Source organism: Nyctibius grandis, chromosome 21 (genome assembly GCF_013368605.1).
Source record: "Nyctibius grandis isolate bNycGra1 chromosome 21, bNycGra1.pri, whole genome shotgun sequence".
NCBI classification, from domain to species: Eukaryota; Metazoa; Chordata; class Aves; order Nyctibiiformes; family Nyctibiidae; genus Nyctibius; species Nyctibius grandis.
The window spans coordinates 5,193,553-5,208,002 of NC_090678.1; the positions used below are offsets into that span (position 1 = coordinate 5,193,553).

The following is a 14,450-nucleotide window of genomic DNA, read 5'->3' on the forward strand; positions in this document are numbered from 1 at the left end:
TGCTTGTTCATGGCACCTGCGCTGCACGGTGCAGCAGTTGTAGCTAGTGGTGCCTCTTCTGGGGCTTGTTTCGGCATCTGCCTCCCCTTTCTTTGCCTGCTGTCCCCTGGAGTGACACGAACACTTCTCAGGTCTTTCGCTTAGGCACTTGGAAAGCTCACGGGACGCTTCGTACTGGAAATCCAGGAGACCTCTCCAGAGGAGGAAGCAGCGTCTCCTGTTTGTCTTGAGTTATTCTGTCACAACAATGGCTTCAGAATTTGCCTAATTTAAAAAGCTAGTTTTAATCTGATGGGAAGATGTTTGTGTATTTAAAATAGTTATTCCTTGCTGGAGCCACTCCCTTCTTTTGTCCTTCTCTGCTGGACTTTTCAGCTTCACTTAGCTAATATGCGGCGCTTGTTTACAGCGGAGATACTGGAGCATGAAGAAGGAAGTCGGTACGTTTAATACTGATTCGGTTCCAAGCTTCCTGTGCGTGTGCGTGCACGTGTGTGTGTGTGTGTGTGTGTGTTTTCAGCCTTGTTCATCCAGATGCTGTTGCAGCCTCAGTAGAAAAAGCCAAGGCGCCGGCCGAGACACAGGGACTAGATGCAGGCGGTTTGGTTTTTTTTTAACTCTTCCACCTGGTTTGGTCCTGAGCAGGTTTAGACAACGCGGGTGAAAATTCCAGTATGGCAAGCCTGGTGAGGAAGGTGCTAGTGCAGACAAAGCCGTTGAGTGGTGAGTATGAGAAGCATCTTGCCTGATGGCAAAGATAACTGATCAGAAAGTGTTGGTTTAGGTGCCTAGGAGGAGAAAGGTGGTAGCAGGCAGAGAGCTGTTGGATATTGTTGTTGTTTCCATCTGCCATTTCCAGGGCGAGATGGCTACCTGGAAATGCCAAAACCTTTGTCCGTGGGGAAGGTGGTTGCCCAGAGGAATGCACTAGTTACGGGGCATGGTCACTTTTAAGGCTTGTTCCTTAGCCTGCCCTGGGATTTCTGCTGTAGCTTGGCTAAATAACAGCTGCAGTCCACATAAGTAGGTTGGCTTTTAATTTGGGAAGTTATGGGGGAAATGGGGAGCTTGCAGGAGACAGGCATCTCGGGACCATATAGGCTCTTTTGTCAGTTGTGACTGTACCAAAAGATGGGATTGAGAAGAAAACAATGCTGATAAGGTGTCAGAGAAACAATTTTATCGCTGTTTTTTATTCTTTTGATTTGGTGGTAAGTACCTGACTGGATTTCAGTAAGGTGCTCTCATGTCGCACTGGTTACAGAAATAGTCAGCAGCAGTGGTGTATATTTTGGAATGTAAAATATTCCAGTAGCAGCACCAGCCTGTGCCTGGGGTTTTTCATTTAAATTTATGGTGTTTATTCAGCTCTTAATTGTGCAAATTAGAATAATTATGGAGTGTAATTATATGCGTACCTGGTGAGTGTTTTTAAGAGGCCGGCTCAAATTTCAGGAATTTACTTTATTAGCCTTGTGTCTTTCTGGTGCAAGCGTCCTTTCTTCATGCTGCTGTTCTGCAAAGCAAACATCATAAACTGCCACAGCAGGAAACAATTTTTGCAGGGGCATATCTGAGTGAATCAGTCTTTAATAGGGCAGAAGGCTCTTCAATAACTTGGGCTAATTAGGACTGATTTGGTGAGTTACTGGAGGCTGAAACACCCCTCCCCAAGCAGAGCAACTTCTCTCTGCTCCAGGGTTTGACAAGGACAGGAGGGTACAATTTGAGCCATGTGTGGTAAGGTTTGTGCAAGCACCAATTTTATCAATGTATAAAGTTTAATGAAAGGTTATTCTTGGAAAATAGGACTTTTGTGTGAGTTACTGACTGCTGCTGATCTCTCCCAAGGCTGTGTTTGTGGAGGGGACGGCTCAGACACAGATGTAAGCAGCGTCTCTTGCGTAGAAGTTATGGACTGGATGTGCAAAGTATTGCTTTGGCCCTTGCTGGGAAAGAGATCTTGTTGACAAATGCTATTCCCTTCTAGTATCTCTTTATTCACTCAAGACTTCTCAGAATCCATTAATTTCTGCCTCTAGGAAAAATGGAGAAGTCACTTGAAGCGGAGTAATCTCCTTGATTATGTTGTGACAGACGTGGTGTGACACGTAGAGGAAACAGAAGAGGAGATCTCCCTGATCTCGCTGTAAATCAGTTGGGGCTTTGGGTAAATTAACCAGCCTTTACAAAAAGAAACTGAATGAAAATAAATAAATATATGTACTTCCTTGCTTGAGAGATGAGGAGATTGGAATGATTCTAGTTGAAATTTCACTTGAAAAAAAGGCAGTCTGAGAATTAATGTAGAGGGTGTTTTTTTGTAGGGAAGTTTAGCAGGTATTAAATGACTAGAGCATACATATACCTTGCAGAGATTTCTTCAGAGAAGTTTTAGCCCATCGATGTTTGAAAGCACAATTCTTTGATGAGGGAAACAGTCAATAGGGAAACATGAAATAAGCATTGGCTTGATAACTTTCAGAGTGATTTCAGAGTCTCTGGAGAGGTTTCTCTTGACTTGAATCTCATTATTTACACTGTGGGGATGCGTATTAAGTGATTTTTTTTTTTTCTTTAATACCTGCAGGTTGTTAGGTAGTTCAGGACCCTAGGACAATGGTGTGAAATACAGCGGGTAGGAGGGGGACCCCAGAGGAGGCATACCCATTGCAAAACTGTTTGGGCAGGGTGTGTAAATACAAGCACTCATTCTGCCCCACAGAAGGTGTTTGCCGGAAGCCAGTTTGGTTTCTTCATTTGGGGAGGCTGGGTGCTGACCTCAGGTCTATAATCCCAGTCTACTGCCCAGATCTTCATACTGGTGCACGGATAAAAGGAACACTGCAGTGAGTGGTCAGATGGAAAAAGAAACAGCACAGGAAGGAAACGTTATAAAGAAGAGTAAAGGACACTTAGAGTATTTATTTTCCTGTGTTTAAAGTATGGGGAGCAGCAAGAATATAGATCTACACCTTATTCTGTGTTTATCACGTGTAATTCTGGCAGAAGAAAAGTCTGCAGCAAAACAGGCTGATGAGGATTTTATCTTCACTATGTAGGGTCTGTGTCTGGTTACCACTCTTCTTTATTTAACTCTTCTCATGCCATTAAAAAATATCTTTTCTTTCATTCTTAGTTCCTAGGGAGAGATTTACTTACAGGATATCTGAAAGTGATCTTGGTTTAGTGTGTTTCAAATGTATGCGTTTGCTTTGCCACCACCAACTCGCAGCAGCTTTCAGAGACTTCAGCATTAATGAACTAAATGAAAGAACATCAGTCTTCAGAAGGGACTTGGAAGTGGTGACTTCTGTATAAGAACAGACATGGTCAGAGGCTATTTCAGCAGGAGTTATATTCCACTTATTAAAACAACTGTCTCAGACTGACCCCTCTGTATAAGTATGTTTAAGGTTGGTTATCGTGGAGAACTTGTGAATGCTTCATGAAGTGGTGGTAAAACTGAACATCCTAAGGTTTTGATCTTTATTTAAAACAAAAAGGTTATACAAAGTCAAGGTCAAAGTAGGCAAATGGCATTTTGCCAGCTTAACAAATGCTATTGTATTTATCTCTCCTCTCCTGAGATCCCTGTTCCTTTTAAAATACTGTTTAATTTGCCTGTCTGCTGGCCTACAACTGCAGGAGAAAATGCAAATTGTTCTTTGGATTTGAGATAAACTGAAATTAGCTTGAGCCGTGCCCTAGCTGAAGAGGCATTTAAGTCAACTGAAATTGGCTATTCTTTAACATCATTTGTCTTATAAAATATAAAAATACAAACCATATGGAATACTCAACACATTAAAGAACAGCAAAGTAGCAAAAACTTATAAAGAAGGACTTAGCTAAGCAGTATCCTTTGTTTTCTAACTATATGCTGCATTTCCTTTTAGTTAACGTTTGAAATGACACCCATTCTCTCAGCTGCATCGCCACAAACGATGCTGCCTTATCATCTGAAGGTTGTGCAAGATGATGTTGGAGGCAAGCAGCTGTTAAATGAAAGTCAAGGTTGTCACATCAAAGCTCTCAAATAACAGCAAAGTAACAGCCTTAATGGTTGCACCATCTTAACATTACTTTCTTTTGGCAGGTAAATAATGGTAGTGTAACAGGAATCTCCGGTACCTTGGAGGATTTTTTTTAAGCTTGAGGAATATCTTATATCTGAGACTGCTGAGGATGATGCACTGGGGACCTTACGGTAAATGGCTGTACATAAAACAGCATAGATTTTAAAGGTAGTAGCCACTAACGCCATGGCTGAGGGAGCTTCAGTATTCATTTAATCACCTGAGTGCAGTGACATTTACGCTGCCAGTTCAAGTGAGCGTGCTGTAGAACATATTTACTAATAAGAGCATCTCGCTTAATGAAAACCTTGCCATACAGGTGTCAGAAATATTGTCAGTCTGGTTTGGATTTCATAATGCTGTAGTCTTCTGTTGTGGAGCCATCAGAATCCTGTCTTCAGAAAGTCTTTTAATGTTCTTAAAAAAAATCTGTTTAAAAATAATGTGGCATTACCTTGTATATTCATTAGTCTTGTAAACCTTCTAGCTAAGCACAGAATGTTGGGTGTTATTTCCTCTGCAGACAGATAATTGCAGTAGGGAGAGGAAATTGAGCAGTGTAAAGTACAAAATCTTAAATAGGGTGTGTAAGTTCCTATTTCTGTTTACTGGGAACTTGATATATTTTTTTCTTTTTAATTTTTTGAACCAATGAAAGCATGTTAGCCTCTAAAAAGCAAAGTCATTAGTAATAAATCACTTAGTATTGTCTCTGAAGATACCTTCTATTATAAGTAAACTTTTTCCTATTATTTCTATCTCTGTATCTTCTCTTCACTCCAGATAACCAAGGGACTGCAACAAGGCTTCTTGTATTGTTCCATAGTCGATTTTCTTTGTGGAAGTAAATCTGCAGTCCCTTTCTGAGGTGATGAAATAGGCAATTTCTTTATTCCCGGAGTGCAAGTCTCATTCTCTGACAATTCTGCAGACCAGGCTTTCCTTTTTAGCTCTGCGATAGATTTGGGCTTAGATTCTCCACAAGATAATTAAGAGTTCCATGTTGTAGCCTTTCCAGCTTCAAAAACTGGACTAATAATACTCTGTAGTATCCTCTCTGAGGTTTTACTTTGAGAGTTCAGTAGACAGAGCACTCTGTCAAGGGTATTTCTGAGTTGTGGAGATCTGTGCGTTCCCCTCCATCACACGCTGTAGATATCCCGACTGTTTCGGGACAGGCTTTTTTAGTGATCACTAGAATTTTTCCTGATTTAATTCCAAACTGAATTAAGCTGTACCAGAGGAAAGCCACTGTAATTCTGAACAGGGAAGGTTTTTTAAATGTTTTGTTATCCATGTTAAATTATCTTAATCGCTGAACATAATCAGTTTTTTTAATATCCCTGCGTTTATCCACCTCAAGTTCGCAGAGGGTGGTTGTAGTATCAGCTGTGACGTGAAGCTGTTTTGCATTCCCCTAACCAGCTCTCCACTGTGACCGCTGCGTAAATAAACACCAAATATTGCTGATGGTGTAAGCACTTAAAGCATTCACGTTTGCTTGTCAGTATTTTCTGCTATTATCGTGATTAAATTTGCAATCCTGAGGGTTGTTATCGGATAACAGTAAGGGAGAGAATTAGTTTTGAAAATGACATTTCCAGTCTTAGTAGGGCCTGAGAGGAGGCAACAAATTAGATGATAGTTTAGGTAGATGGAAGAGTGAATTTAAACTTTGAGTTCAGTTAATACTGAAAGTTGCTTTGGGGCTGAAAGTTATAATTAGGCTACTCAGAAAAGTACAAACATTAATTTCCTGATTGTGTCTGTAGATTTTAAAGCTTTAAAGGTCCCTGCATGAATCTTTTGACGTCGCCACTTACTTTCTGGGAAAATCACAGGCAGCAGCTAGTTCTTCTGTGAGCTAAATTCAGCTTTTTCCTGAGTAAGTGCTCAAAAATAACTACCCTTGCTAAATTACAGCTTTCTAGCTGTCAGATTGCAAGAGCTCTACATCAATTGTCAAATTCCTGTGGCCAGGTAATGGCAGCATTAGACCTATCTGTGTCAGGAGAAGCTGCGGTGGAATTTCATTGTTGCTTTACTCCTTCTGGAATCCCTGAAGTTAAGATCTTGAGATAATAAATACGTCTTTTCTTCCTTCTCTTCCCTTCCCCTTCCTCTCTCTGTCATGTTTCCCCTCTTATTCCTGGCTCTAAATTTCTGAGCTTTAAATATACCTTTATTCCTCCTTTTTGTTTAGGGAGAAATTGTGTTGTGTGTCACTAATCTCTTTTGTATTGCTGCGCTGTTTTTTTGTTCTGCTTAATTTTCCCAGTAGTGCAATTTGTGGCATCGGGCTTCAGTTATTTTACTAGGAATCCTTGCATTTAATTATATTGCATTTAATAATAGAAAAAGAATGCGAGAGCAGTGATTCATCCTCTGGCTTTGGTGGGATTACCCAGAAATTGCCACCTTCTGGTTCATTCAAGAAATTCCCTTAATTATCTAGTACAAAATTTAGAGATCTTAATGGTAAAGGAGCTGAAGCTCTCATTTTAATATTCCTCTCATTGCCAACTTTAAAAAGTGTTTAAAAGAGAAAATTTCACTTCTGTTTGGAATAGATATTTTATGCATTGTTAAATCTGTTGGACTGTAATTCAGCTGATAGTCTAGAGTTGTGATTATAAGAAGGACTTTTAAAAATGGACTGAAAGCAGAGGTGCAGGTGGGTGAACTCGCCGGTTAACTTCAGTGATATGCAGTCTCTTAAAATCCCTGTAGTTTGGAATGGAATGGGTATGGACTGGTCAGCTGTGACAAACACAGTGAATTCAACAGGAAAGCTTGTGTGATGTAATCCATCTATTGGTTGTGTTTGATAGCTGGTACATGGGAAGAGCAGAGGGGCGAGTGAGTGGAAAAAGTTAACTGAAAAAACCCAGTAGGGTAGAGGAATGAAGGACAGGAATAAAACCAGCTTTTTTTTTTTCCAGTGAATGTGACAAAAATATTCTGAATAAGGAATTGATGTGCAATCATCTCTGTATAAATCTTGCACTATTTCTGGAAAACTTTTTGTAGACTTGCAATTCCACTGTAGACTGATTTCAGTAACAAAGTTGGTGTAAGAGGTATTTGTGTTCTCCCAGCTTTGCTACAGGTTCCTCGGATGTGCCGGCTTAAACTGTGGAGCTGTAAACCCACAGTCACCAAAGTGACAGGTTTTCAACAGCTCAGAACAACAAATTCTCCCACGAGATCACCTCATAGCCAGAGCTTCTGCAGGGTGCAACAGCAGCCCGGTGTGAGCAAGGAATTGTGGATTTGCTCGTGTTTGCTTGTACTTGTGGCATCCAGGATGCACAAGTAAATACCAAGTTGATTCTCTCTGGACTTGACAGTCTTAATGTCCCTCCTTCTGTCAAGTTGACCATTGCACCTTTGCAAACTCGGTCTCCGTGTACCTGAATTTCCACCCAAACCACTAAGACATGCTAAATTGGGCGTACATTCTAAGGTTTGAACGTGGTTTAGTGGTTTGGCTTGAAATGTGAATTTTTGTTCACTTAAGAAAAAAAAAACACTTAATTTAGGCATGCTGAATCTTTGCAAAATGGTTGGGATTTGGGGGGAAGGTGTGGGAGATCTTCTTCTCTGTCTTGCGAGTAGACAGTGAGTCATGGTATCTGCTCTGGGAACAGAGCATTCCTCTTCTCAGCTGGCTGGGGAACATCTTTCTGTGTACGGAACAAAGCAAGTAAGAAAATATAGGAAAAAGAGCTCATGCCTTCTGTGCACAGGAAATAGAGCCATATCTAAACTTTAGTGACCCCGAAGGGAAAGACAAGGAACCTCAAAAGAGAGCTTGTTAAAAAAGCTTTTTATATCTAATGAGTGTATAAGGGTTATTTTAAATATCAACAATTAAAACTGTCTTGAGTGTAAAAGCGATGGTGGGTTTACTGTAGGAGAGTAAATCTCTATAGCACTATCAGCTCTTTTCAAGCACTTTGGTGTCAATAATCTCTCGTTGATCTGTAAGAGCCTAAGTCAAAAAGTTGGATGGCAGGATACTCAGCTTCCCGTGGTGGCGTCGCTGGGTCTGGTAGGTGGATATATCACACTCTGCAGAAGTTCAGGGAAGTTATGAATGATACAAGCCGAGACCTGAGACTTCTTGATAGTTTAAGAATTAAATATTCTAAACCTCTTTATTGAAAAAGTTACCTCAGTGGTCCTAGAAACTAACCTCTCTTGCACACTATTCTGGCTCCCACGTTTATCAGTTGCGAGAAGTTCGGAAATAAGTTTGACAGGTCAGTTGAAAACACTAATACATGCATTAAAAAAATCCCCCAAACCAAACCACAGCTTATTAAACTCTTAAAGTGATTTGTTAAGGATTATCTTGAGGATTGTCTTTTTATATTTAATTGCAGCAAATTATATTCCTTGAGGGGTTTATATTTTAAGAAGATAAGCTCTGATTTATCCCTGTTTTTTTTTTTCCTCTGTTCCAGTTTATTCCAGAGTAATACTCAGTTTTCTTCTATCAGTTTTTTAGACAGTCAACAAGATAAAAGGCAGCCTTGATAGCTTGACAGCATTTCAGAGAGGAGAAACTTGGTTTTGTTTTGGTTTCAGTTGTCCTCGTGTCCCTACGTGTGTCTTTATACAGGGTGGTGATTTTTGGCCTCTGTTGCTGGAGATCATGCCAACTTGCGCGATGGTAAAACCACGCGACTTCTCCCCAGGTCTCAAAATTGTGCGTTGATCCTGTGCCACCAGCACCTTTTAGCGTGAAGCTATTTGTGCCTCCCTCTGCCGCTGGGATAGAGGAAGGCACAGCTGCTCCGAAGCGGGAGCCCAAGGTATGGGTTGGAAAGGAGACTTCTAAGCAGGCTCTGCCACCTTTCCTGCTTTTCCAGGTCTGGTGTGAGCAGGAGCAGAGCTACCGGGGTCCCTGTCCCCCTCGCCCCCGTACAGCAGGTTTGCAGGTGGGGACAGAGTTGTTCTGAGCTTTGGGGTATGTTTTTCCTTCCTTCCCTTTTAACCCTCTCTACCCCAAAATTCTGCCAGCTGGTGATGGTAAGAGGAGAGCCTCGTTGGGTTTTGCAGGAGGTCTGGCCAGTTAATCTTCGTTTTAGAGAAGAGAAGTGTAGGAGGAGCTTTACTGACACTAAGACCTGATCTGGGTTTTCATAGTTAAAAAAATAAAGGCTGCATTAGTGTGAGATAAGAAGTTGCACATTACCCAAACGAATAGTATAACCCCAAGCTTGGGCAGAGTTGACCTACGGGGTTTTTTTTTTTTCTGTCTGTAGTGTCCCTGTGAGATCTGACATTGTCCTGCTCCAGCCTCGCTCGCTGTGAAGTGCAGAGGGAACAGGAAGCGAAGGCCTTGTATTTCATCTGAAGTGGCGGTGTTGGGAATGCCGAATTGGGAGGATTTCCTGGCCTTTCTTGTTTTTTTGGAAAAAAAAAGAAAACAAAACTTTAAGACAAAAAAAAAAAAAAATCCTTGTTCTGTCTGCCTCTTCCCTTGCCACTCCCCACCACTTCTGCCTCGTGCATCGCCAGCCCGGGGTGGGATGTTTCCAGGCTCCTTTTTGAAGATATTTATAAATAAGTTGAGCTCCATATGGTTGGGTTTTTTTTTTTTTCCCAAATGATTTCTTTCGTGTAAGTCATTGTATTTCGTTATAACTGATCTATGCATGGCAACTCGCATCTAGGGAGGGAAGTCACAAATGGGTTTGGCCTGTGCTGTGCGAGCATGGAGAAAGGAAATAAAAAAATAGTTTGACAATAACCATGGCAATGACAGCTGGGGAGAGAAACATTAAAAAAAAAATACAAGTTAGTTTTAACTTGTTTTAAAACAATAAGAATAAATGTGCTACATAACTGTTATGAACTAAAATAGAGCAGGGAACAGTGGGCACAGATTTCCCTCCTCTAGCCTCAGCCTGCCCAGCAAAATCCAGTTTTACTTTTATAGATGTCAATAGATCAAGAAGGGCAAAGGCTCCTTAAGTCGTGAGTATTTTTAGCAAGAAGGCAAAGCACTTCAGCAGTGTTGCTTCCCCCACGGTACGGTTATAAACCGCGTTACCTTGCTGTGCTTCAAAGCAAAGCAAGATTTCAGGTTCGGTGTCCTTGGTATGGAGATTTTGTTTCCCAGCACAAAAGGGGTGAATTTCGGGAAAGAGGGAACGTATGGCTGGATGTGTGCTACACCCAGGAGTAGCTGTGGTGGAAAAACATCAGCCCCAGCAGGGCAGGGGGAGCAAATGCCCTGCCATGTCGCGTGTAAGAAGATTAGGTTAATACTGCAGCACGGACTTAGCAAAAATTAGAAAGGATAATGCTGCATTAGATCACTCAGGTCTAGTTTGTGCAGCACACTGACAAAACAGAACTAGTAATAGTCTAAAAATACAACCCTGAATAAAATAACTTTCTCCTCCTCCTTTTTTCTTCGTTCCCCCTCCTCCCCTCGTTTCCTGCTTGGGCACCCGAAGTCGGAAACTTAGAGTGGGTTTTGAATGGGATTTTTTTTCTTTCCCCCAATGCCTTCATTTAAAAAAAATAAAATAATAAAAAAAAAATCCTTGTTTCTGTAGCTGTGACTCAGTCCTGCGGTGCCTATCTGCCTTGTGTCAGGCATGGGGCTGTCTGGGGGAAGCAGAGTACGCACATACCCAACCCGTGATGCAAGCTTTGAAATTGCACCAAGTGCGCTCGCAGCATCAAATGTGCCGGATCACGCTGCGTTTCCAGTAACAGCCAGAGCTCTCTTGGCTCCGAGTGGGAAAGTGGTCATGCAGCCTGGAAAGGGGAGAGAGGCCAAATTGCACATTCATTTGGATAATTAGGTAAACAGTAAATATGAGAAGGCTGTCTCCTACTCAAACTCCATTGTTTTTTCCTAAAAGTCTATATTTAGATTTGGCAGCCAGATTTATGACAATAATTGGTGCATTGTTTAAACAAGGTCACTGATGCGTGTGCGTGTTTATCTCTGCTTAACTGGATTGCTTATTTGAAGTAGAAATAATTCCAAAAATATTATGCAGAGCCCTTGAAAACTTACGTACGTGACTCTTGAGGCACATGGTCTTTATTAGAAAATAGATGCAATTATTCACGTTCAGTTTTGCAGCTTGAAGTCCCGAGGGATTTGTACATAAAACTGTGGAGATTTGATTACATCCTGATTTTATGTCTCACTGGTATACGAGTGTTTCATATGTGTAAAAACCTTTTTATAAAGCACAGATTAGAATAAGTTGCTAAGTGAAGCCATACGAGTGCTGTCCTGTGTATTGGAATTGGAATACACGTGTTCATTAATTTAGTCTAGCTTCGGTGGTTGCTTATGTATTTATAAAACCCAAAGTGGCTTTGTGTTTTATGTTGAGAGCAAATACTTCTGGACTTGTTGACAGGTCGGTTTGAAACTTCAAGATACAATTTCAAAGTCGGACTTTATTGTTCACAGCAGTTCTGCTCTGCTCAGTGAGGACGGAGCATGGTGTGCTAACAGTGCTAGCACGGTGAAGGTAAAAATAGCAAATAACAGCTCATTTTCCCTCTTACTGATGAAGTGAGTAAACGTGAAGACCTTGAAATATGCTCACGGAGTAGTTTGAGGAGGGATGATTTAATCAAGTAGCTTTTTTGACAATAGGTGCACATCAAGAGAAGGTGGGACAAAAGTATCTGTCCTGAAACTGCTGCCTCACGTGGCCTTGGTCACAGCTGGGTATTGCAGGTCATTTCACAGGGCTGGCAGTAATTTCTTTTGTGGACAATTAGTGGCTTCTTTCTGGAAGCTGGTTTCTTTGTAGGTGTGATGGCTGTGATAGTAGCACCCTAAAGAGGCTTGTACAAAACTTATTTGAGGGTTTAAATAAAAAGCATTTAAGAACTGTCAGCTGGAGAGGATTTTGCTCTAAGCAAGAGCATGCAGCTCAGGGTTTTGTTTCTTTTTTTCTGGTCCTGTTAAACCTTTTGGTTAAAATTTCCATTTCTGCAACGGAAATAATTGAGAATATGTATTTTTTTTTAAGCGATTGCTGAGCAGTGGCTGTCTGCTGGAAGTGCCGCTTGCGCAGAGTTACAAATAGGACTTTGCGTGCTCAATTTGGAAAGGATTGACCTCAGAAATAGGCGGTTCTGTCATCTGGTAAGCCAGCGTTCACACCTAATGAAACAAAAACAAAGTCATTTTGGAACTTGAAAGAGAAGGAGTCTCTGGTACAGTAATAATGAATGAAAAGACACAAAAGAAATGAAGTGCTTGGGTGGTGGGCATGGCTCGCTGGTGCGTGTAGCTGTTGGAGGACTGGGCTTCAGCCTCCCTGTGCAGCTGACGCCGACAGCAGTCCTCAGGACAGCTTTAACGGCTGGGGACTCTGCCTGGGACTCACTGGCTCAGGCTTTGTGCAAATCCTTTTTCACAATGTCCCGTTGTTTTTTTTTTTTGTCCTGTAGTGATGAGGTGTGTGCATATGTCACAAATTTGTTCCCTAAATAGTCTCTGAAAGAGAAATTATCTTCCTTCCTGTTCTCCCTCCCTCCTTCCTCTCTCTTCAAAGGTTGACATTATTCTATATCTTTCTCTTTTTGGGAGAGCCTCTTTTGTACATGTTACCATCAGACACGTTTTAATACTGACTTTTAAGGGCTTTCATTTAAATTCTCAGTTCGGGCTGGGCGTTAGGATGCCTAGGCCCATCTCTCAGAGATCACACGGCATTATCACAAGCAGTGTCCTACACTGGACATCTTCAATCATTCTTTAAATTACAACCACAGAGACAGATTTAGTCAAAGAGGGTGTGCTTCTTTCTTTCCCCCAGTCTTGTGCTGTTTTGGTGCCTGCAGGTCACCTTGCTTCATCTTTTGGCTCTGCACGCTGTTGCCCGTTGTGAAATCTCCTCCAGCCCTGGCGCCGGGCTCACAGCTGGCTCTGGCTGCCTGGCAGAAGGTACGTCTTCATTTCAGCACTTCATCACTGTCCCTGTCTTCTGGCTTTTGCACTGAGTCAAGGCTGTTCCCAACAGACAACCTGTGGAGAACGAACTCTTTTGGTTAGAAGGTCATTTAAATTTAATAACTGCTCTTTTTTTCTCCCCCTCATCTCTCTTCCTTCTCTTTTGGTTGCTTCTTTTACTTCTTTCTTCATGTGGTGTATAGTAATCAGTGCTACAGCAACTGGAATTTGACACAGACCCTCTTTCCAAGATGGTACTAAATGTTTTCATTCCAAACTTTTGGTATTTTGAGATACGGGCATGTTTCATCTTTCCTCTCCATGACCCATTTCTCCATTTAGATGAAGGTTTAGTATTAAACTTCTACACATCACTGATTTATTTTCCATTGTTGCACTTTAATTTGCTACTATTAATACAACATTCTGGAGGGGCTGTGAGGTGGGTGTTAGGCTAGTTCTTATACAACTCAAGGGATTTCCTTGCATAATTCAGAGCCTAAAATAATTCTGGATTTGTAAATTCTTCCTCCTGGCTGGTTGTACGCCCAGCTCCCAGTGCCGTCTTTTGGTTTGCGTGAGCTAATTGTTCAATTTCTTGTTACCGACTAGACTTTTTAAAAGACTTGCTAGTTTGCTAGGTTGGAGCTAGATGATCTTTAAGGTCTCTTCCAACCCAAACCATTCTATGATTTGGCGATGGAAGCCCCCAAGTCTGTCTGTCTGGCATTTTTTAGCAGTAAACCAGATTCCAGAAGGGGTAAGTGCTTGGCACAGGGCATTGGAAAAACCTCTCTGCTGATGTCGTGTTGCTACCCATCCTTCTACCCGAGCTACCACAAAGTCTTGCTACTTAACAGGGTAAGAGTCGTGACAGCAGACAGAGTATTTCTATTACTTGTGGTGTTTATATGGTAAATGCAAGAATTATAATTATGGATGTTACTGAAGTTTGTTCCTTATTTATACCATAAGAGTGCACTGATACACAATGATTTTGGAGAGAATTGTCAATCAGTTGGTGGTTATCTTTTGCTGCTAGTTGGCTTTACAGCAGGATTTCCAGTGTTTGAGAAGCTACATTTTAAAATATATTTACAAAGCTAGTATTGTGTGACGGAGTTGCTGAAATAAAGATAGTTTATTCACTCTGTTGTCGGGAGGAGCAGGACAAAATAAGGCCAACAGAGTTAGAGCAATTAATTTTTTTAAAAAAAAAATGTACAGAATGAAATTATAAACCCAATTCCTAATATCCTTGGTGGAGACTAGAGTTGGTAGGTTTTATTTTTGCAACAGTCTGCACTGAGCATGTGCCTCTTTACGGTTACATAAAAATAAAGGTTGAAAAGTTTGACTGTGTGCACCTGCTCTTTGGGCGTAGTTGCCAAGACCATTTTTGAGAAGTTTATCCATTAGAA

The 14,450-nt window shown here is 41.3% G+C and overlaps 1 protein-coding gene across 3 annotated transcripts in view; it reads left to right on the top strand.

Moving 5' to 3' along the window:
• Nucleotides 1-552: 552 nt before the first annotated feature.
• RASAL2 (RAS protein activator like 2) overlaps nucleotides 553-14,450 on the top strand; it is a 151,126-nt gene continuing 137,228 nt past the window's right edge. For all 3 annotated transcript variants that reach the window (XM_068417103.1, XM_068417104.1, XM_068417105.1), the window contains exon 1: nucleotides 553-723. In XM_068417103.1, the coding sequence (XP_068273204.1) occupies nucleotides 675-723 (49 nt within the window). In that variant the 5' untranslated portion in view covers nucleotides 553-674. The remainder of the gene's footprint in view (nucleotides 724-14,450) is intronic.